The 18,513-nt window shown below is 40.3% G+C and overlaps 1 protein-coding gene across 2 annotated transcripts in view; it reads left to right on the top strand.

Annotated features, from left to right (window-relative positions):
* Window positions 1–18,513, top strand: part of sema4f (sema domain, immunoglobulin domain (Ig), transmembrane domain (TM) and short cytoplasmic domain, (semaphorin) 4F) — a 69,277-nt gene that overhangs the window by 33,832 nt on the left and 16,932 nt on the right. The window contains exons 1-3 of one of the 2 annotated variants that reach the window (XM_062065179.1): window positions 2,618–2,686; window positions 16,986–17,131; window positions 17,204–17,263. In XM_062065179.1, the coding sequence (XP_061921163.1) occupies window positions 2,656–2,686; window positions 16,986–17,131; window positions 17,204–17,263 (237 nt within the window). In that variant the 5' untranslated portion in view covers window positions 2,618–2,655. Of the gene's footprint in view, window positions 1–2,617; window positions 2,687–16,985; window positions 17,132–17,203; window positions 17,264–18,513 lie in introns of those variants that run through there. The other variant, XM_062065178.1, reaches the window with a different exon arrangement.

Genomic DNA, 18,513 nt, shown 5'->3' with positions numbered 1-18,513 from the left:
TCACGGCACCCACACACCACTCTCATATAGCCCGGGCTGTATTGATGATTGATCAAATGTAATAGTCATACTTATTAAAGGATGAATCAAAGCAAAACCATAAAAATCAAAGCTTTTTTCGAATCAAATTAATTATTTTAATCGATTAGTCGTTGCCTTGGCTCCAATCATTTTTTAACATTTTAATGTGTAAAAAAGCAATGAATTGTTACATTTCTATCAAATATAGTGCAGACACAAAACATTTGTCAGTGGTGAGCTCGACCATTTTTTTATGTAGCATACATTTTTATTTTACACCAATACTTTCTGTGTAATTAATGTCTTTATTGTGGGTGTATGCCATTATCATTCTTGCTAATTGAATAATGAACTCAGAAGTCTTAAGGTGAAGCAGAGAAGTGCTTTGCAGACCTAAAGGGGGCTTCACTTTTTGAGTCAGTGCCTCGCCATCAATGAAATTCACTGCAGTGTAACGTTTTATTGATGACAACACAAACCGCACAGTGGAGGTAATTACGCTCAGAGAGTTAAGGAACGGAGGTTTCTATTGTATTGGCCAGGAAGGAAAAGCCCCGCCTCTTTAGTTCCTTTTTTGTGTAGCTGGGTGACGATGACATCACAGAAAAGCAGCCTGGATGCACCAAGAAGGGCATCGTGGGAAATGACCTTTTGGACCCCTCCTTCCGAATAAAAACATGCATGCATCGAGACCTAGAAGGCCTCCAAGCGTCCTCTCTTGCTTTAAATGTGCACGTCTGTTATGTAAGGAGAGTGCTTTAAATGTTGGCTCATCCTTCTAGATGCTGTCTGATAAAACATGTGTGAAGTATATTTAGCCTCATGGTTTGGTTGAGTCGTGCAGGACTGCGTGTGCTGTGCAGCCAATGAATAAATAAAATAACACAATCATTTTTGAGGGCCCTAGTGTCTGCGCGCTGATCTATTGTTTGTGACACATCATCACACACACCCAGGTCTCTTAACACGTGTTTTATTCATGTATGTGGGTGTGTGTGTGTGTGTGTGTGTGTGTGTGTGTGTGTGTGTGTGTGTGTGTGTGTGTGTGTGTGTGTGTGTGTGTGTGTGTGTGTGTGTGTGTGTGTGTGTGTGTGTGTGTGTGTGTGTGTGTGTGTGTGTGTGTGTGTGTGTGTGTGTGTGTGTGTGTAAGAGGTGTGGCTCTTAAGGCATTCAAGTCCACAGGAGAAGGCAAGGAAGGCTATGATTCACAGTCATGACATAACACACACACGAACACACGCTCTCATGCAATATTTGTTGACCGCTGACGTCAAAGTGTTTGCGTCACGCTCTGTCAAGGGATTCTTGTATATCAAAGTTGTATAAAGCACATGGTTGTATGTTTGATGTCGTCTTGAGTCCCTACGGTGGTAATCACGCGAATGAATGATGAATAAAAAAAACCCACCATCAAACTTGTTTTCATTTAGGCCTACGTCGCAGTTATGTCTGCCCTCACAGGGCTGCTTGTAACAGTGAACATTTGTACATTTAATGTTTATTCGGCTTCTTCGTACAAATTGATGGATAACTTGCTTTGAAATCATAGGTCAGGGTGACAAGCAGATATTTCAGTGTTTTTATTTTAACAAAATATTTTTGAAATTAATGTTAACATAATTTTTATTTTTTCATTTTTAAAGTTTAAAATACATGCAATTGTATGCAATCAGGGCAGGCATATATGAGGGGGCAGTCAGAAAAGGGAAGGGGGCATCATGTCTACATGCTGCTGCATCACGCTCCAGCACTATTTTTCTGTGCTAGTACAGTAGTAACATTGCCTTCTTCGTGGAATTTGGTTGTTTGCTACAGTAAAGGCCTGTTTGACTCAGAACCAAACACTGTGTACTCAACAGCGTGAGCAATCTATAAAATAGCGTGTACTATTAGTGGGCGTATTGCGTTTGATTTACTAAGACAGTGTCTACAATTGAAAAGTGTTGCACACCACCTGATTTAAATGAGTATTTTGCGTGTATATATGAGCATCACCACAGAGACACTCGATCATTGACTGAACATTCGTGTTATCATGCTATCATCCAACCTTTGGCGTTTTCAAACATGCAACAGACATCTACCACCTTTCATGGGTATTTTATAAGAAGTCGTGCAGTGCGTCTACATTGACACTTTTTTCTTTCTTTTTTTCGTACTGCTGAAGGTGCATGGGAGAGAGGCTGCTCTTACTCCACTTAATATGCAAACATGCATACTTCAAGAAGTGTTTTTCCACATAAGGAATATTTTAATGATATATAGTCTAGGGTAAAAAAACGAAAGTCATAAAAAAAATACTAAAAGACACCAAAACGTATCAATTGAATTTGTTTTAATCAGCCCCTAAGTCCCCCAGTGTTATGATCTGTTGCCCGGATCATGGTTTGTTTACTTTTATTTTGGTTTTGATTCACTTGTGGTTTAAGTTCTGTTTAAGCACCCCTGTTTTGTGTTTCTTGGTTGTCATGGGTGCTGATTGTTTTCACCTGCCTCTGATTAGTGTTCGGGACGCTCACCTGTTCCCGGGCACTTATCAGAGAGCTATTTAGTCCTGCCCTTTCGCCTCACTCATCCTGGTGCTTTTCTGTAACGGTACCGTGGCATGACGATGCCGGGGGTCGTCCTTCCAGGATGCGGCGAAACGACATGATGCAGCTTGCAGGTAAGAAGAATGATTTATTCGTATAAATCATGGGAAACAATACAAAACAAACACAAGAAGCGTGCTTAACACACGGGAAGCTAACAGGATAGCTCACGAGGAACACTAAGATGGGATTTAGCGCAAGGAAAACACAGGGAACCAACGTGACAGTTGCATACAGCAAATAAAAGCACCAGGATGAGTGAGGCGAAAAGGCAGGACTAAATAGCTCTCTGATTAGTGCCCGGGAACAGGTGAGCATCCCGAACACTAATCAGAGGCAGGTGAAAACAATCAGCACCCATGACAACCAAGAAACACAAAACAGGGGTGCTGAAACAGAACTTAAACCACAAGTGAATCAAAACCAAAATAAACGTATACAAACTATGATCCGGGCAACGGATCATAACACCAGTATCTATAAAATTATGTTGCTGAATAGACGATATGTCTAAATTTTTTATATCTGATCATACAAATATGTTGAAATGTACACGTAGGATGGATGATTGTCGTCTGTCCATCGTGTGTCGGTGCAGCGCGAGCACTGAACCTGCAGCCGTGTGTGGAACTCAGTTTGCACAGTTACTAAATAAAACCCTTGCACTCAGCATCAAGGGTTGGAATTGGGGGTTAAATCACCAAATGATTCCCGAGCGCGGCCACCGCTGCTGCTCACTGCTCCCCTCACCTCCCAGGGGGTGAACATAGTGATGGGTCAAATTTAGAAGATAATTTCATCACACCTAGTGTGTGTGTGTGACTATTGTTGGGACTTTAACTTTAACTTTTAACTTTACAGGCTTTCACAGACAAACAATGTGGCGAGCCAGATCTGGTCCTCTGGCCTTGACACGTGTATTGTAAAACAAATGTAATGGGTAAATGCTACAAATTAAAAATGCTGCAATCACATAAACCCTGCAAAATAAATTAAAAAAACAACAACAAGAAAGGGTGCAAGTGGCAAAAAAACACACAATAACAACTTAATGAGGAAAGTTATGCTACCATCTTTTACTCAAAGGGGCTGTTTGCAATTTCCTCACAGTAACATTCTTCAAAGCAAAACATATAAAAAGAACACCACCACCATTAGTGGTTTGACAGAACACATTTGTTTTATTTTTCCACAATTACTAAGTTCATGCCATAAAAATTCTTAGCGGCCCGAAAAATATGATTGGTGTTAACGGCGGTCACTCACCTTGTCTCATCAACACATACGCACAGCGAGCACGTCCACACATACAAAAGCAGTCTAAGAGAAGCAACGAACAATTTGCATGATAGAATATACACTCAATGACAGCTAACGCTAACTATCCAAACAGGTATCATTAAACCGAAGCTAATGCGTGTGCAGGGGTTATGCACGCAAGAGGTCATGTCATTACGTCCTAGAAGACGTAAGAGAGCGTTTAAAATACATTGTAACCTTAGCGGCCTCTAGGCATCTGTGTAAATGTTGCAAACAGCCCTTTTAAATCAGTTGCTCCATAGCTAAGCTAAGTAGCCGAAGTGCAGCTGGGATAGGCTCCAAGAGGGACAAGCGGTAGAAAATAGATGAATTTAACAAAAGACACAAAGAAAAAAAGTTCATTTTCATTGTCAATTCAAAAGACATTTTTCTTGTGGCATCTCGCTCATGATTTTGAAGACGGACATCCATCAGGTTTAGCCTTGCCAACGTCCTTTTTGTTTAGTCAACTGCATCATTTCTCTCGTGCTTTACTATATATTTTTTAAAATCTGGCAGTCTTTATGAGATTACAGCGATCTCAATTTGCAGGATTTAACATATTGCATGTGTTTTATTAAATTTTATTTTTTATGCTTTGGATCATTTTGGTGTTTTGGAAGTTGCCGAGCGTTTGTCCTTGTCCACTGCAAGTAGTTGGCTACGAAACAAATTGCATTTGGAGCAGCGTCAAAAGAAAGCGACACATAGCTGACCTCGGTGAGGCGGCCAGAGTGACAGACGATGGTAGGGAAGGAAGGAAGGAAGGAAGGAAGGAAGGAAGAGGAGGAACAAGCACATAAAAACGGGATCAGTGTTGTGGTACTTTTGTGGAATCTCTCCATGTTTTGGTTTGACCAAACTGCAGCTGCAAGGTCATTTTGCTGCTCCATACTGCTGATTCATGTGTGAAAGCTGCAGGGATCACGAGTCCAATAGGGTGTGATGTCGTTGTCAAAACATGCATTGGCACGTGGACGTGCATGCTGAAGTATGAAGGGAAGTCAATAGGAAATATGTGCAGTGACTTGTGTGTCCATTCGGACGAGAATTCAGGTTAAAAGCTTTAGGACGCACCCCTCCCCTCTGTTGACAGTAGTCACTGGTCAACATTGTCTGCTCTAATTGGTGTTTTGTCAATTTAACTCCGTCACACACTGTCCGCTTTGTTCTGCTGTCAGAAGCAAGACAGAAGCCAGGCGCCGTAAACAAAGCAGGGTGTAGGCAGGGCATAGCGTCCAGATGTTTGCTACTTTTTACGGTAGCTGACACAAACGGTGCGGAGCACTTTGTCATGGTGTGATGACTAGTTTGGCCGTGGCACCGAGTAGAAGGTGCACAACATGTGTGCCACACATTAAAGCATATGAACCGCTGCTCAAAAGAGTCACCATGGAGATTTTTTAGTTAAATCTGGAGAAAAAAAATTGTGATATCTGTTGTTGGTCTGGACCCCAGCATACAGACACAGCAGGTGAAATGCAGGTAAAATGTGCAGCAAGGAAGTGCACAAGAAGCATAAAGAGTGCTATGCAGCATGTAAGTAAAAATCATCCAGCTGTGTCCTGGTTGCCAATCAGAAACAGGTGTGAAAGCCAGCCCTTAGACCAAACACAAGGCCCGGGGGCCAAATTTGGCCTGCCACATAATTTATGCGACCCGCGAAAGCCCTGAAATAATGCGAGTCAATAAAGCATTTTATCATTTACTAAATGTAATCTTTTCATTGTGACAGACAGAATTACATGTATTGCATGCTATTGAGTGTATTTTAAACGTTATCTAATCATGTAACAAATATAATACTATCATTAATTTCAAACTTTTTAAAATTAAAACAAAATAAATATCTGCTTGTGTTATATCAAAGCAAGTTATTCATCAAATTGTACACTGTAGAAATGACAATAGATTTTACAGTAAAAACAAACAAACTGGCAGCTCAGTTGTCTTAATCAGTGGTTTTCAGACTTTGTTCACCAAGTAACGCCTCAGAAAACACTTGGCTGTCCAAGTACCACCATAATGACCTACATTGAAATACAACAGCCTAGTAGGCCTAAATATTCATTAAAAACAAGGCTGAGGTTTTATTTAACAAGTGGATTCAATATTTTTGGCCACTGTAACATTACACAGCGTTTGAACAGTAGCACTGTTTGAATATTTAAGTGATTTTTTTGGCGTACCACTACATGGAGCCCACGTAGTAGTACACGTACCACAGTTGAGAATTACTATTCTAAATGATGAAGATGTATTTTTAGTTATATCACAAAAATGCTGTTTTTGCAGCATGCCAGGGCCGGAGCGAGTTGTCCCCACTTTCCTGGCCGGCAAGACATGCTGGCAGTGTTTATAATATAATAATGTTATTGTTTTCCAGAATGAGTAATTTAGTTAATTTCTATTTCAAATGCACAACACTGGTATTCTTACCAATAGTGAAATGTGGCGCATTACTATTCAATTTCCCAGAGTCTGGTGCTCTTTTTTAACTTTCCTTACCTATAGCTTGTATTTCGTCACATGACTTCTTCCCAGAAGTGAAAGACAGTAGTGGCCAACCAAGCCAAGATGGCTGTTGTGCAGCAAGCAGTGCACAAACTATCTGAGTACAAAAGAGGCTTTAATCTTGCTGCAAAAAGCAGATACGAGCAACAAATCTAACTATGCAATGGAATAGATCCCTACACTTTTATCAAAAAAAGACAGACGTCTGTCTCTGTCTCGCGTATCCTCTCCTCACTCTCACTACTTCCTCAATCACACTAACTTCAAATTTATTTTTGTTATTTTTGTCATTGTCTTTATGCTATTTTGTGCTAATCTGTCAATAAATATATAAAAAATAAACAGTTATAAAAAGACTGACAGTTTAAGAAAAACTATGTAACCCCTTGGTGAGCTTCTGGTTGGAGACCACTGCAATAGAACGTGATGCATTCACAGGCGGGCAGTTAAAAATGAGTGTTTTTAGGATGGAAGTGCACATGTTGAAAAGGAAGATGACAGCGACCAAACAAATTCAACGTCATTATGTTCAATGCCCCCTTTAAAAAGTAGCGCAATATTAGGATGTTGACGCTATTGTCTTACATTAGAAAGCTAAGCTAGCTACGGAACAAATCGAGCTAACATTGCAAACAAACATTCACACATTTCTAACCGACTGTTATTACTCAATGTTTCCTTGTCTCCTCCATTGCCATCTATAATCGTCACAGAGCCCGCCATTTAAAGTAGTATTTCGGAAAATCCAACTTTATACTGGCGCTGGTTTGTGAAGCAGGAATCTTCGAAGTGGTTTGCACACGCTCGGAGCGACTTCCTCATAGTTAAAGGCACACTGCATTGAATGATGAAAGTTTAAATTAAGGCACTTTTTACTTCAAATGAGACTGAAAGTGTGTGTAGTGACTTGTGCTGGTTAAAGCAACCAACAACGGAGCATTTTTCTTTCATTGGGTTTCATCCTGGACATGTTTCCTACGAAGTCAGACCTACACTGTTTCAATGTCCATTTCTCAGATGATATTATTGTTGATGACTGAAGTGCTGATATCAACCAAACCTAACTCCCCTGCTACAACCCCCTCAACATCCCACCCCCGGATTGTAAATAATGTAAATAATTCAATGTATATACTCTGATGATTAACTTGTGTGATGACTGTATTATGCTGATAGTATTTATTTATACCATGAATTGATTAACATGGACCCCGACTTAAACAAGTTGAAAAACTTATTCGGGTGTTACCATTTAGTGGCCAATTGTACGGAATATGTACTGTACTGTGCAATCTACTAATAAATGTCTCAATCAATCAATCAATCATGTTGTGGACTACAACCGCTCCTATATAAATTAAAAATGGCGGACTCGCACACAGATGTTCATTACCATATTTGGATAATCGGCTGACGCCACAGGTCTTACAACGTCACGCCACAGAGCAAATTCCAAACGGCTCGTTTGGCGAAAGTATGACTGAAGCCAAGATTGTTTTATAAATATCTCTGCAATGCTTCCAACGATTTGATTTCAAATTTTCGGCACCTATGCAGATTCCAAATACACAACAGTAGGTACCATCAAGTTAGAGAAGTTGTTTTTTGCGTAATAGGGCCCCTTTTTATAAAAAAATATTTCCTGAGTTTTTAAACAATAGCAAAAGCGTCAAAATATGTTTCGATAATAAAAAACATTGATCTAACCACCGTACAGTAGTGTCGACCATAAACTGATAATTTACTTAGCATCGTTACTGTCGACTTCTGTATCGATCGGCCCACTTTTGTTCACATTCAAGGTTAGCATAGCCTCCTATGGTGGGTTTAGCTATTTCTCCGTTTGGGGATCACACTTGTAAGAAAATTTATTTATTCGCCGCCACGGAGGAGAGGATTACTGACTTAGAAGCGGCTTTGCACTGTGGAGGGACATTAGCTGCAAGCGGGAAGGCTACATTGCCTTGAGGACGCTGTCAAATTTGCAGGACACAACTGGAATGTGTCACCAACATGCATTGTCACGATATAACATTAGCTCTATCTTTGGCCTAATGTATATCATTTACATCGTATATTATATCGTCTATTGGCAACTTCAGTTCCTTCTTACATCTCTACCACTGTGCTGCTCATTCTCACGTATCTAAACTTTTCTTGCATTCATCATCTGCATGCATGTGCTCGCTTTCCGCAGAGACAGGAAATTTGGTTTACTCATTTACCGATACATGCGAGTAGAAACTTTAGTGATCTGAAACTTTCTGCCTGACTCAGACCGAGATCAAACTTCCTGCATTCTGCAGACTTCCGTTCACTTATCTGTTATTTTAACCGTGACAATTTTACACCTGCATTACTGATTATGAAAAAAATGTGCAGTCAATGTTGAATGCTGGAAGTCATTCATTACCTGCTTCTTCTGCCAACATAGTGATGCAAACACAACGAGTCACATGGTGTCCAGATTATGCTATAATAGTAACATGTTTCCCTAAAGCGTGTTAATGATCCATGAAAGTGAGCCTTGTTGAATGTTTTGTTATGCAACAGGGTAGCTGCATTGGATTGGTACTGATTGTTTGGATTCTCATCCATGGTCACGCGTGAGCACACTTTACGTACACACACCTCCCTGGTGAAGGGCGCTGCAGGCTCCTGCACACTCACACACTTTCACATGCCAATTTTGACAGACACGGGCGGATTTAGGGCAAGCCTGATTAGTAGTGCTGCTGCTTATCAGTGCCAGCCAGCCGCCTGCTGCCGTGGAGAGGGAGCGAGTAGGTCGGTAGAGGTGGGAGAACTGGGCAAGCGAGAAAATGGTGTAGGAAATCGGAAGCCAGGATTTGGTTTAACCAAAAAAAAAAAAGGTACTAAGTAGGATGTGAACATTGTAAGAGTAGCAGGAATGAAAACAAAAAGTTGATAAGTGGACAATCACTTGTCTCCCCCACCCCGCTCATGATGTAATCTGTCTGTGTGTCATTAAAGTAGAGGATGGTTGTGTGGTCATTTAGTGTATTTGATTTATTTGCCTACACATCCTGTAGAAAGGCCACTGATTACAATGCTGCAGCTGTAATGCCCTTGTGACTGTTTTGTACTCGTGTTTGCTTCTTCCCAGGGTGTGGTATTGTAGTTCCTGTCCAGTACTCTTATTTTGGTGGTTTCACTTCCCCTGTCTGTTCTCAGTACTGACTCCAACACCTGAGCCCGGTTGCCAATCAGTCGGTTCATTGTGTTTGTCCCATGTCATCGCTCTGCTTCGTATGCATGAACAAAATAAGTCCTGTCTTTTTTTTTCTCCAGTTGCACTTGCCTTCTTTTGTTTCCTTGTGTTATTACTCTTAGTTGTGTGTTTCCCCACTCCCTCGTGAGTGTGTTTTCTTTTGATTATTAAATCATAATATTTTTACTCACCCCCTGTCTCCCGTCTACTGCATCTTAGTGTCACGTCATCGCTGAAGCATGGAAGGTAGCTTCAATTAATCGATTAGGTCCATCAATTTGATTAGAAAAAAAGCTTTGATTTATATTCTGTTGCTTTGTGTACCTGATAAAAATATATAAAATCCGGATGAAGTGCCCAGAACTTTATTAAATGTTTCCAATTATGCGCATTTGTCTTTTAATTGGATTAATCGAACAAACTAATTGACAGATTACTAAAATAATCAATAGCTGCAGCCCTACTTCCTCAGCATTTCTTATGCCAAACAACATCCATCCATACATCCATTTGTTACCGCTTGTCCCTTTTTGGGGTCGCAGGGGGTCCTGGAGCCTATCTCAGCTGCATTCGGGTGGTAGACGGGGTACATCCTGGACAAGTCGCCACCTCATCGCAGGGCCAACACAGATAGACAGACAAAATTCACGCTCACATTCACACCCTAGAACCAATTTTAGTGTTGTCAATCAACCTATCCCCAGGTGCATGTCTTTGGAGGTGGGAGGAAGCCGGAGTACCCGGAGGGAACCCACGCAGTCACGGGGAGAACATGCAAACTGCACACAGAAAGACCCCAAGCCCGGGGATCGAACCCAAGACCTTTGTATTGTGAGGCACATGCACTAACCCCTGGTTCACCGTGCTGCCGCCAAACAACATATTTTGAAACATATTATCGCAAATGGCTGCAATATATTTTGCAATATGGATTTTAGACCGGGCAGCACGGTGAAACGGGGGTTAGTACGTGTGCCTCACAATACAAAGGTCCTGAGTTCAATCCTGGGCTCGGGATTTTTCTGTGTGGAGTTTGCATGTTCTCCCCGTGACTGCGTGGGTTCCCTCCGGGTACTCTGGCTTCCTCCCACCTCCAAAGACATACACCTGGCGATAAGTTGATTGACAACACTAAATTGTCCCTAGTGTGTGAATATGAGTGTGAATGTTGTCTGTCTATCTGTGTTGGCCCTGTGATGAGGTGGCGACTTGTCCAGGGTGTACCCCGCCTTCCTCCCGTCTGCAGCTGGGATAGGCTCTAGCAGCTCCCTGCGACCCCGTAAAGGACAAGCGGTAGAAAATGGATGGATGGATGCACGCCCATGCCCATGTGCATGCCTGCATCTGTGAACGATGGTTCTAAAATCTTTCTCATTGCATTTTGCTAGATAATGTCACATCAACACAGGTGTCCCGTCATTGGTCGCCAATGTCATTTAGACACTTGCGTTATTGCATTATCTACCACCAGCATCACGGCTGTAAAGCAGCACGCTTCTCACTTCTATGTGTGAGCTTGCATATAATGTTGAGGAGCAGAGGGTTTGCCTCCATGATAAATGTTTTGACGACACATCTACTCAGGGATATTTTGTCTTAGCCACAGATGCGGGCTGACCCATTTGTCTCTCGACAGGATATGTGTAGATGGCCAGCTCAGTCATCAGGCGTGCATGTTGATGGTAATGGATACCCCGTCTAAGCTGCTGTATCCTGTTGCTGCAGAACAACGCAAAGGAAGTGTGGAGCATTGCTCTGAATGTGTGTGGGGGTCTCACAGCTGTGTCCTGTCACCCTAGGGCTCTGTGTGTGTGTGTTGCTGCTCGTCTCTATCCATCAGTTTTGATTGACGGATGAAGCGCCGTGAAGGCAGGTGGGGGGTGTATAATTTATCATGTCCTGGCTGGTCCAGTCCCACAGTGCCACCTGCACACTAACACACACTCAGGTTGATTTCCCCCCGCCCCCACAGCGAAAGACTCCTAATGGACGTCCTCCCAGCGCCAACACACTAACTTCGCCTTCCGTTCTTTGCTTCATTTCATGTCACAGATCATATGTACTGAATCACAAATATATCATGCATCTCTACAGGGAATGTAAAAACATTTATGAGGCCCACCTGACACACACACACACACACACACACACACACCGTCCCTGCCCCAGTCATGTTTAATGTATACTGAATAAATGATTCATGCCAGGGAAGAGCTTTTTAATATATTTTAGGGCTTGTAAGTCATTATTACTTTTGCTGAGTTGTCACTAAGTGGGCGGATTGATCTAGATATCGATGTTATGTTACTAATCTATGTAATGAGGTTAATCATTTTTAGTTATCTTCTATGTTTATATTCATAAATGTCTGTGTTTTTGTGTTTTTAGAAGTGTTAGATAATGTATATTTATATATACAGTACAGGCCAAAAGTTTGGACACACCTCATTCATTCAATGGGTTTTCTTTATTTTCATGACTATTTACATTGTAGATTGTCACTGAAGGCATCAAAACTATGAATGAACACATGTGGAGTTATGTACTTAACAAAAAAAGGTGAAATAACTGAAAACATGTTTTATATTCTAGTTTCTTCAAAATAGCCACCCTTTGTTAGGATTACTGCTTTGCACACTGTTGGCATTCTCTCGATGAGCTTCAAGAGGTAGTCACCTGAAATGGTTTTCACTTCACAGGTGTCATAGTTTTGATGCCTTCAGTGACAACCTACAATGTAAATAGTCATGAAAATAAAGAAAACACATTGAAATGAGAAGGTGTGTCCAAACTTTTGGCCTGTACTGTATTTTTTTACAAACTCAGAAATAAGTCCTTCGACACAATGTGACTTAGAGCCCATTGTTTACTTATTTTTACTATTAACTTTGTTTTCTTATAATTGTATGTAATGAAAGGGAAACTAATTAGTTTAACATTTTTATTTAGTGCTGTACAATTTCAGTTCAGTTTCAGTTTATTTTGAACATGCATACTAGGGCTGCGAATCTCTGGGTGTCCCACGATTCGATTCAATATCGATTCTTGGGGTCACGATTTGATTATAAATCGATTTTTTTTTTTCGATTAAACGCGATTCTCGATTCAAAAACGATATTTTTCCGATTCAAAACGATTCTCTATTCATTCAATACATAGGATTTCAGCAGGATCTACCCCAGTCTGCTGACATGCAAGCAGAGTAGTAGATTTTTGTCAAAAGCTTTTATAATTGTGAAGGACAATGTTTTATCAACTGATTGCAATAATGTAAATTTGTTTCAACTATTAAATGAACCAAAAATATGACTTATTTTACCTTTGTGAAAATATTGGACACAGTGTGTTGTCAAGCTTATGAGATGCGATGCAAGTGTAAGCCACTGTGACACTATTGTTCTTTTTTTTAAACATTTTTTAAAACATTTTTTATAAATGTCTAATGATACTGTCAACGAGGGATCTTTAATCACTGCTATGTTGAAATTGTAACTAATATTGATACTGTTGTTGATAATATTCATTTTTGTTTCACTACTTTTGGATTGTTCTGTGTCGTGTTTGTGTCCCCTCTCAATTGCTCTGTTTATTGCAGTTCTGAGTGTTGCTGGGTCGGGTTTGGTTTTGGAATTGGATTGCATTGTTATGGTATTGCTGTGTATTGTTTTGTTGGATTGATTAATAAAAAAATAAAAAAATAATAATAATAATAATAAAATAAAAAATAAAAATCTATTTTTGAAAAATGAGAATCGATACTGAATCGCACAACGTGAGAATCGCCATTTGAATTCGAATCGATTTTTTTCCCACACCCCTAATGCATACAGTACAAAGTAATAGATCACACAATTCCAGTTGTTTCATTACAGCACGTCCGAAAAGGAGTAGGAAGAAGCAGAGCTTATTTAATCCTACCCCTATACCATTGCAATTGTATCCAATGTACTTGTTCTCTGTAACAGAACAGTGGACAAATAAATAAAAAATAAATAATATACCATAGTAAGCATACAAATATTAAATACATACACTACCGTTCAAAAGTTTGGGGTCACCCAAACATTTTTGTGGAATAGCCTTCATTTCTAAGAACAAGAATAGACTGTCGAGTTTCAGATGAAAGTTCTCTTTTTCTGGCCATTTTGAGCGTCAGTTTTGTAGCTTCTGTAACGAGCTAAACTGTTTTCAGATGTGTGAACATGATTGCACAAGGGTTTTCTAATCATCAATTAGCCTTCTGAGCCAATGAGCAAACACATTGTACCATTAGAACACTGGAGTGATAGTTTCTGGAAATGGGCCTCTATACACCTATGTAGATATTGCACCAAAAACCAGACATTTGCAGCTAGAATAGTCATTTACCACATTAACAATGTATAGAGTGTATTTCTTTAAAGTTAAGACTAGCTTAAAGTTATCTTCATTGAAAAGTACAGTGCTTTTCCTTCAAAAATAAGGAAATTTCAATGTGACCCCAAACTTTTGAACGGTAGTGTAAATAATATTTGTCTCAATAAAAAAAAAAGGGGGAAGAAAAGGGTTCAAGATGTTCATCATAATTCTTGTTCTGTGTACTTTGTGAACACTTGTAGTTTGAACAGTCTCTTAAACTGAATCATATTGGTGCTTTGTTCGATTTCTTTGGTTAATCCGTTTCATAATGTAATTCCACATACTGATATACTAAAGGTTTTAAGTGTTGTACGAGCATACAAATGTTTTAAATTACAATGATACATTTTTTAGATAAGATTAATCACACTTTTGAATTTGGATGAATAATGATTGCATCTTATTACCCACTTGCATAACTTAAATCAACTTAAAAAAGACTATATTTTAAGACAAATATTATTTTATTGTCAGAATATCATCGAGGAACATTTTCAAAATTTTTTTACTTGAATGTACATCAATTATTTGCTCAAAACTTAGTAACCGTTTTATCTAAAGTCCAGTCTGGGTGTATTTTGAAGTCAAATGTATCCAATGACCTGATCACTGCCCGTATAACAACCATCCGCGGTTAAAGTAAAGGAGCATGTGTGCTCAAAATAAAGTTTGTGATTAATCTGTGTATATTCATGATTAATGCAATATATTAATAATATTTTGTGATAAATTACATTCTCAAACTCGTTGAGTTAGACCCCCGTCATTTTTTAAAATATTGCTACATTGTCTTCAGGCCCTGCGATGAGGTGGCGACTTGTCCAGGGTGTACCCCGCCTTCCGCCCAAATGCAGCTGAGATAGGCTCCAGCACTCCCCGTGACCCTGAGAGGGACAAGCGGTAGAAAATGGATGGATGAATGGACATTGTCTTCAATTGTTCACATATAAATGTGTTGATACAAATATTGTTTTTATTTGTTTAACACATTTGTCCTGTTTTATTATGATTCCCATTCCTTGTGTGTTAAACATATTTGGCCAATAAAGCTGATTCTGATAATCATAATTAAAGGCAAAACGTTCGTATTGGCAATACTGGCCTTGTATTAATTTGATATCGAATCGATACTAAAAGATTATAGCAGAGTCTTAAAATCACCCGTGACCCACACCACATACTTCATAGTGAAATTGTGTTAAATGAAATTGTGTTGATGCCAAATGGTAAACGGTACAGAACAGCAACTTACAAACTCAACAGGTATAGATTTTCCTTTCGCCCACTGGCAATCAAAGCACTTTACAACATAAAACTACTGTAATAACCGGATGCAATAATGAGAGCAATGTTGGGATAGTGCAATACGGGGGGGTGATCTCATAACTAACTGATATACCTGCGCACTGTTCACTGTATTGTCGTATGTATGTATGTATGTATGTATGTATGTATGTATGTATGTATGTATGTATGTATGTATGTATGTATGTATGTATGTATGTATGTATGTATGTACGTATGTATGTATGTAAAACGGTGTGTCTTGATGCCCAAGACAAATTTCTCCTCGGAGACAATAAAGCTAATTATTATTATTATTATTGTAGTACCGCCCATTTCTTCTTGATACGTTTTTTCCTTAGGATTCTTTGGCTCAAACACCAAATGTGTTAATGTTAAAAGTGTGTATGTGTGCAAATGGGCAGATGACGTCGATTTAGGAATGATGCGTGTACATGAGGATGGGTTAAGAACAATGGCTCATGAAGACAGGTTGAGAGCCATGGCTTGGACATCCCAAAAGACCTTGCCTTCGGACTCTGTCACCAACACTCATGTCGCCTCTCTGCACTGTGTGAGAGAACAAGCTAGGGCATTTGACATTTAAAAGATGACACTGAAAATGTATTTTCATGTTTTTTTCTTTCTGCAGCTTATACGTAATGTATGCAATATTACCGTCTATATTTGTGTGTGTGTAGATGTGTGCCTTTGTTGTGTAGAGTCAGCAGCCTGCCCTGGTCTGCTTCTCAGGACGTGAGGCTCCATGTGCGGGCAAATCACAGCACTGGTGGCTTTTTAAGTGCCAGGAGGCTTTTAGCTGAACAGATGGCTTCTTGGTGAATGAGGAATGACATTCATGCAAAATGGAAACACACACACAGTCGCTGTGTATATGCGTGTGTGTCTGTGCATGTGTGTGTGGTATGGTCCTTTTTCCGGCCTGGATGCAGTGAGAGACATCCATTAGAATAACTCGATAGTAACCAAATATAAATGGAGGAAACCAACACACGTTTGCTATTGGGCATTTTCACTTAGAAGTGGACTCACTTTTGTTATGTGGAGGAGACAGTAAATTTACACTGTTACACAAGCTGTACACTGACTACTTTACATTGTATTGAATGTTATTTCTTCAGTGTTGTCCCAAAAAGATTTTGCAGACATGAGAGGGGTGAGGTGCTGTGCAAATACACACACACAGTATACAGTATACTGTAAGTGCACTTGTGTGTATTGCTTTGCAGATAAACACAATGTGAGTGCAGTCATGTATCTTTCATATCCATTGTATTTCGGCCACTCCTTTTCTTTGATTCTTAAAAGAGCATCACATGATTTATTCAGTAAAAGTCCTCTCCTGATAAGTTTATCTGGGGGTCAATGAGTTTCTGTCCTTTGTAGTGTGCGTGCGTTGCTATAGCAAGCAACTCTGTGGAAATAAGAAAAACTGTCAAATGTCAGCATTTTAGGGATTTGAAAGAGGCTGTGGAATCCTTCACACGTAATGCCAAACACACACGCACACACACAAAAACAAACACACACATTACACTTGTGAATGTACGTTGAATTATAGTTTTGTTGTATTCCTCTTCTTAGTGTTTTTCTAGTGATAATAACCTCTTGGTGTTTGTCCACAGACACTATCGTTGGTTCAGAGGTGTTCAGGGGTGTGTCCAACTTCAGCACCTTCCTTCTGGACCCCACATCCGACGTGCTCTTCCTCGGCGCCAGGGATACAATCATGGCGGTGGACATCAACAAGCTGACTGAGACGCCACGCACGGTCAGACCGCTGGAAAGAGTGCTGGGATCACCCGTGCAGGACCAAGTCCTCAACCCTTGTCCTTTGTTTCAGGTGGTCTGGGACGTGCCGCAGGAGGGCAGGAACATTTGTATGACCAAAGGAAAGACAGAGGTGAGATACGTTCACAATGACGTGCGTTGACCACTATTTCTCATCCGCGGGAATACCTCATCCGCGGTAATCTTTATTATGTAGAGGCGGGTAAGGTAAAAAATACACTCAACATTCCTATGATACTAAAACTCTTGTCTATGTGGTCCAAAACAGTGTTTGACTTACAGACTTCAGGACAGACTCTTAATGCAGATTTTACAAAAGGTTCTGCTTACATTGATTTATGTTTTGGCGCCAAGTAAGTGTGTCCAGAAGAGTGCAAGAGACGTTCAATCCTCAATGTGTCATCTCGGAAGAAGCCCCCAAATTGTTGCGTTCGACCAGTCTTCCTCTCAGGGAATAAAAGACACTGGTCAATCCCAAGTTCTTTTCGATGACATAAGTAAGAGTAAGAAATGAGTAAGAAGGACCACCAAGACGGAACAGCAATATTACCAAGTTTTACTAAAGCTTTAGGAGACCGCTTCTCGATGCTGCTATTATAGCATTGTGAGGGCTGGTCTCCTAAAGCTTTAGTAAAACTTGGTAATATTGCTGTTCTGTCTTGGTGGTCCTTCTTACTCAACATGTATGTCATCCGAAAGAATTTGGGATTGACCAGTGTCTTTTATTCCCTGAGAGGAAGACTGGTCGGACGCAACACTGGAGAGGTACTGGTAAGAATCATTTTGCAACAAGAGACAGGAAGTGACACTGTGGCACTTTGTGGCCTGAAAACTAAAAGAGTGAACGTGGGGACGGCGTGGCGAAGTTGGTAGAGTGGCCGTGTCAGCAATCGGAGGGTTGCTGGTTACTGGGGTTCAATCCCCACCTTCTACCATCCTAGTCACGTCCGTTGTGTCCTTGGGCAAGACACTTCACCCTTGCTCCTGATGGCTGCTGGTTAGCGCCTTGCATGGCAGCTCCCGCCATCAGTGTGTGAATGTGTGTGAATGGGTGAATGTGGAAATACTGTCAAAGCGCTTTGAGTACCTTGAAGGTAGAAAAGCGCTATACAAGTATAACCCATTTATCATTTATTATTTAACTGAAAGATACCGAAGGGGAACTTTCTGTGTAGTAAATAAATGAACATTTAACATCACTTTTACATTTATTGAAGGCCAAGACGGTGGTGAGTGGCGAACAAGGAGAGGAGGACAGAGCCATATAAATTCAAATACATTTCACTTGCAACTTTATTTGGCCCCATGGTGGCTTTCTTTGCACAAAAATAGTACAGAGTGAGTCACCAAGGTGTGTTTAAA

The sequence above is a fragment of the Entelurus aequoreus genome, linkage group LG12, assembly GCF_033978785.1.
Source record: "Entelurus aequoreus isolate RoL-2023_Sb linkage group LG12, RoL_Eaeq_v1.1, whole genome shotgun sequence".
NCBI lineage: Eukaryota > Metazoa > Chordata > Actinopteri > Syngnathiformes > Syngnathidae > Entelurus > Entelurus aequoreus.
The sequence above is the reverse complement of the archived record's forward strand: the minus strand, read 5'-3'. Positions and strand labels throughout refer to the sequence as shown.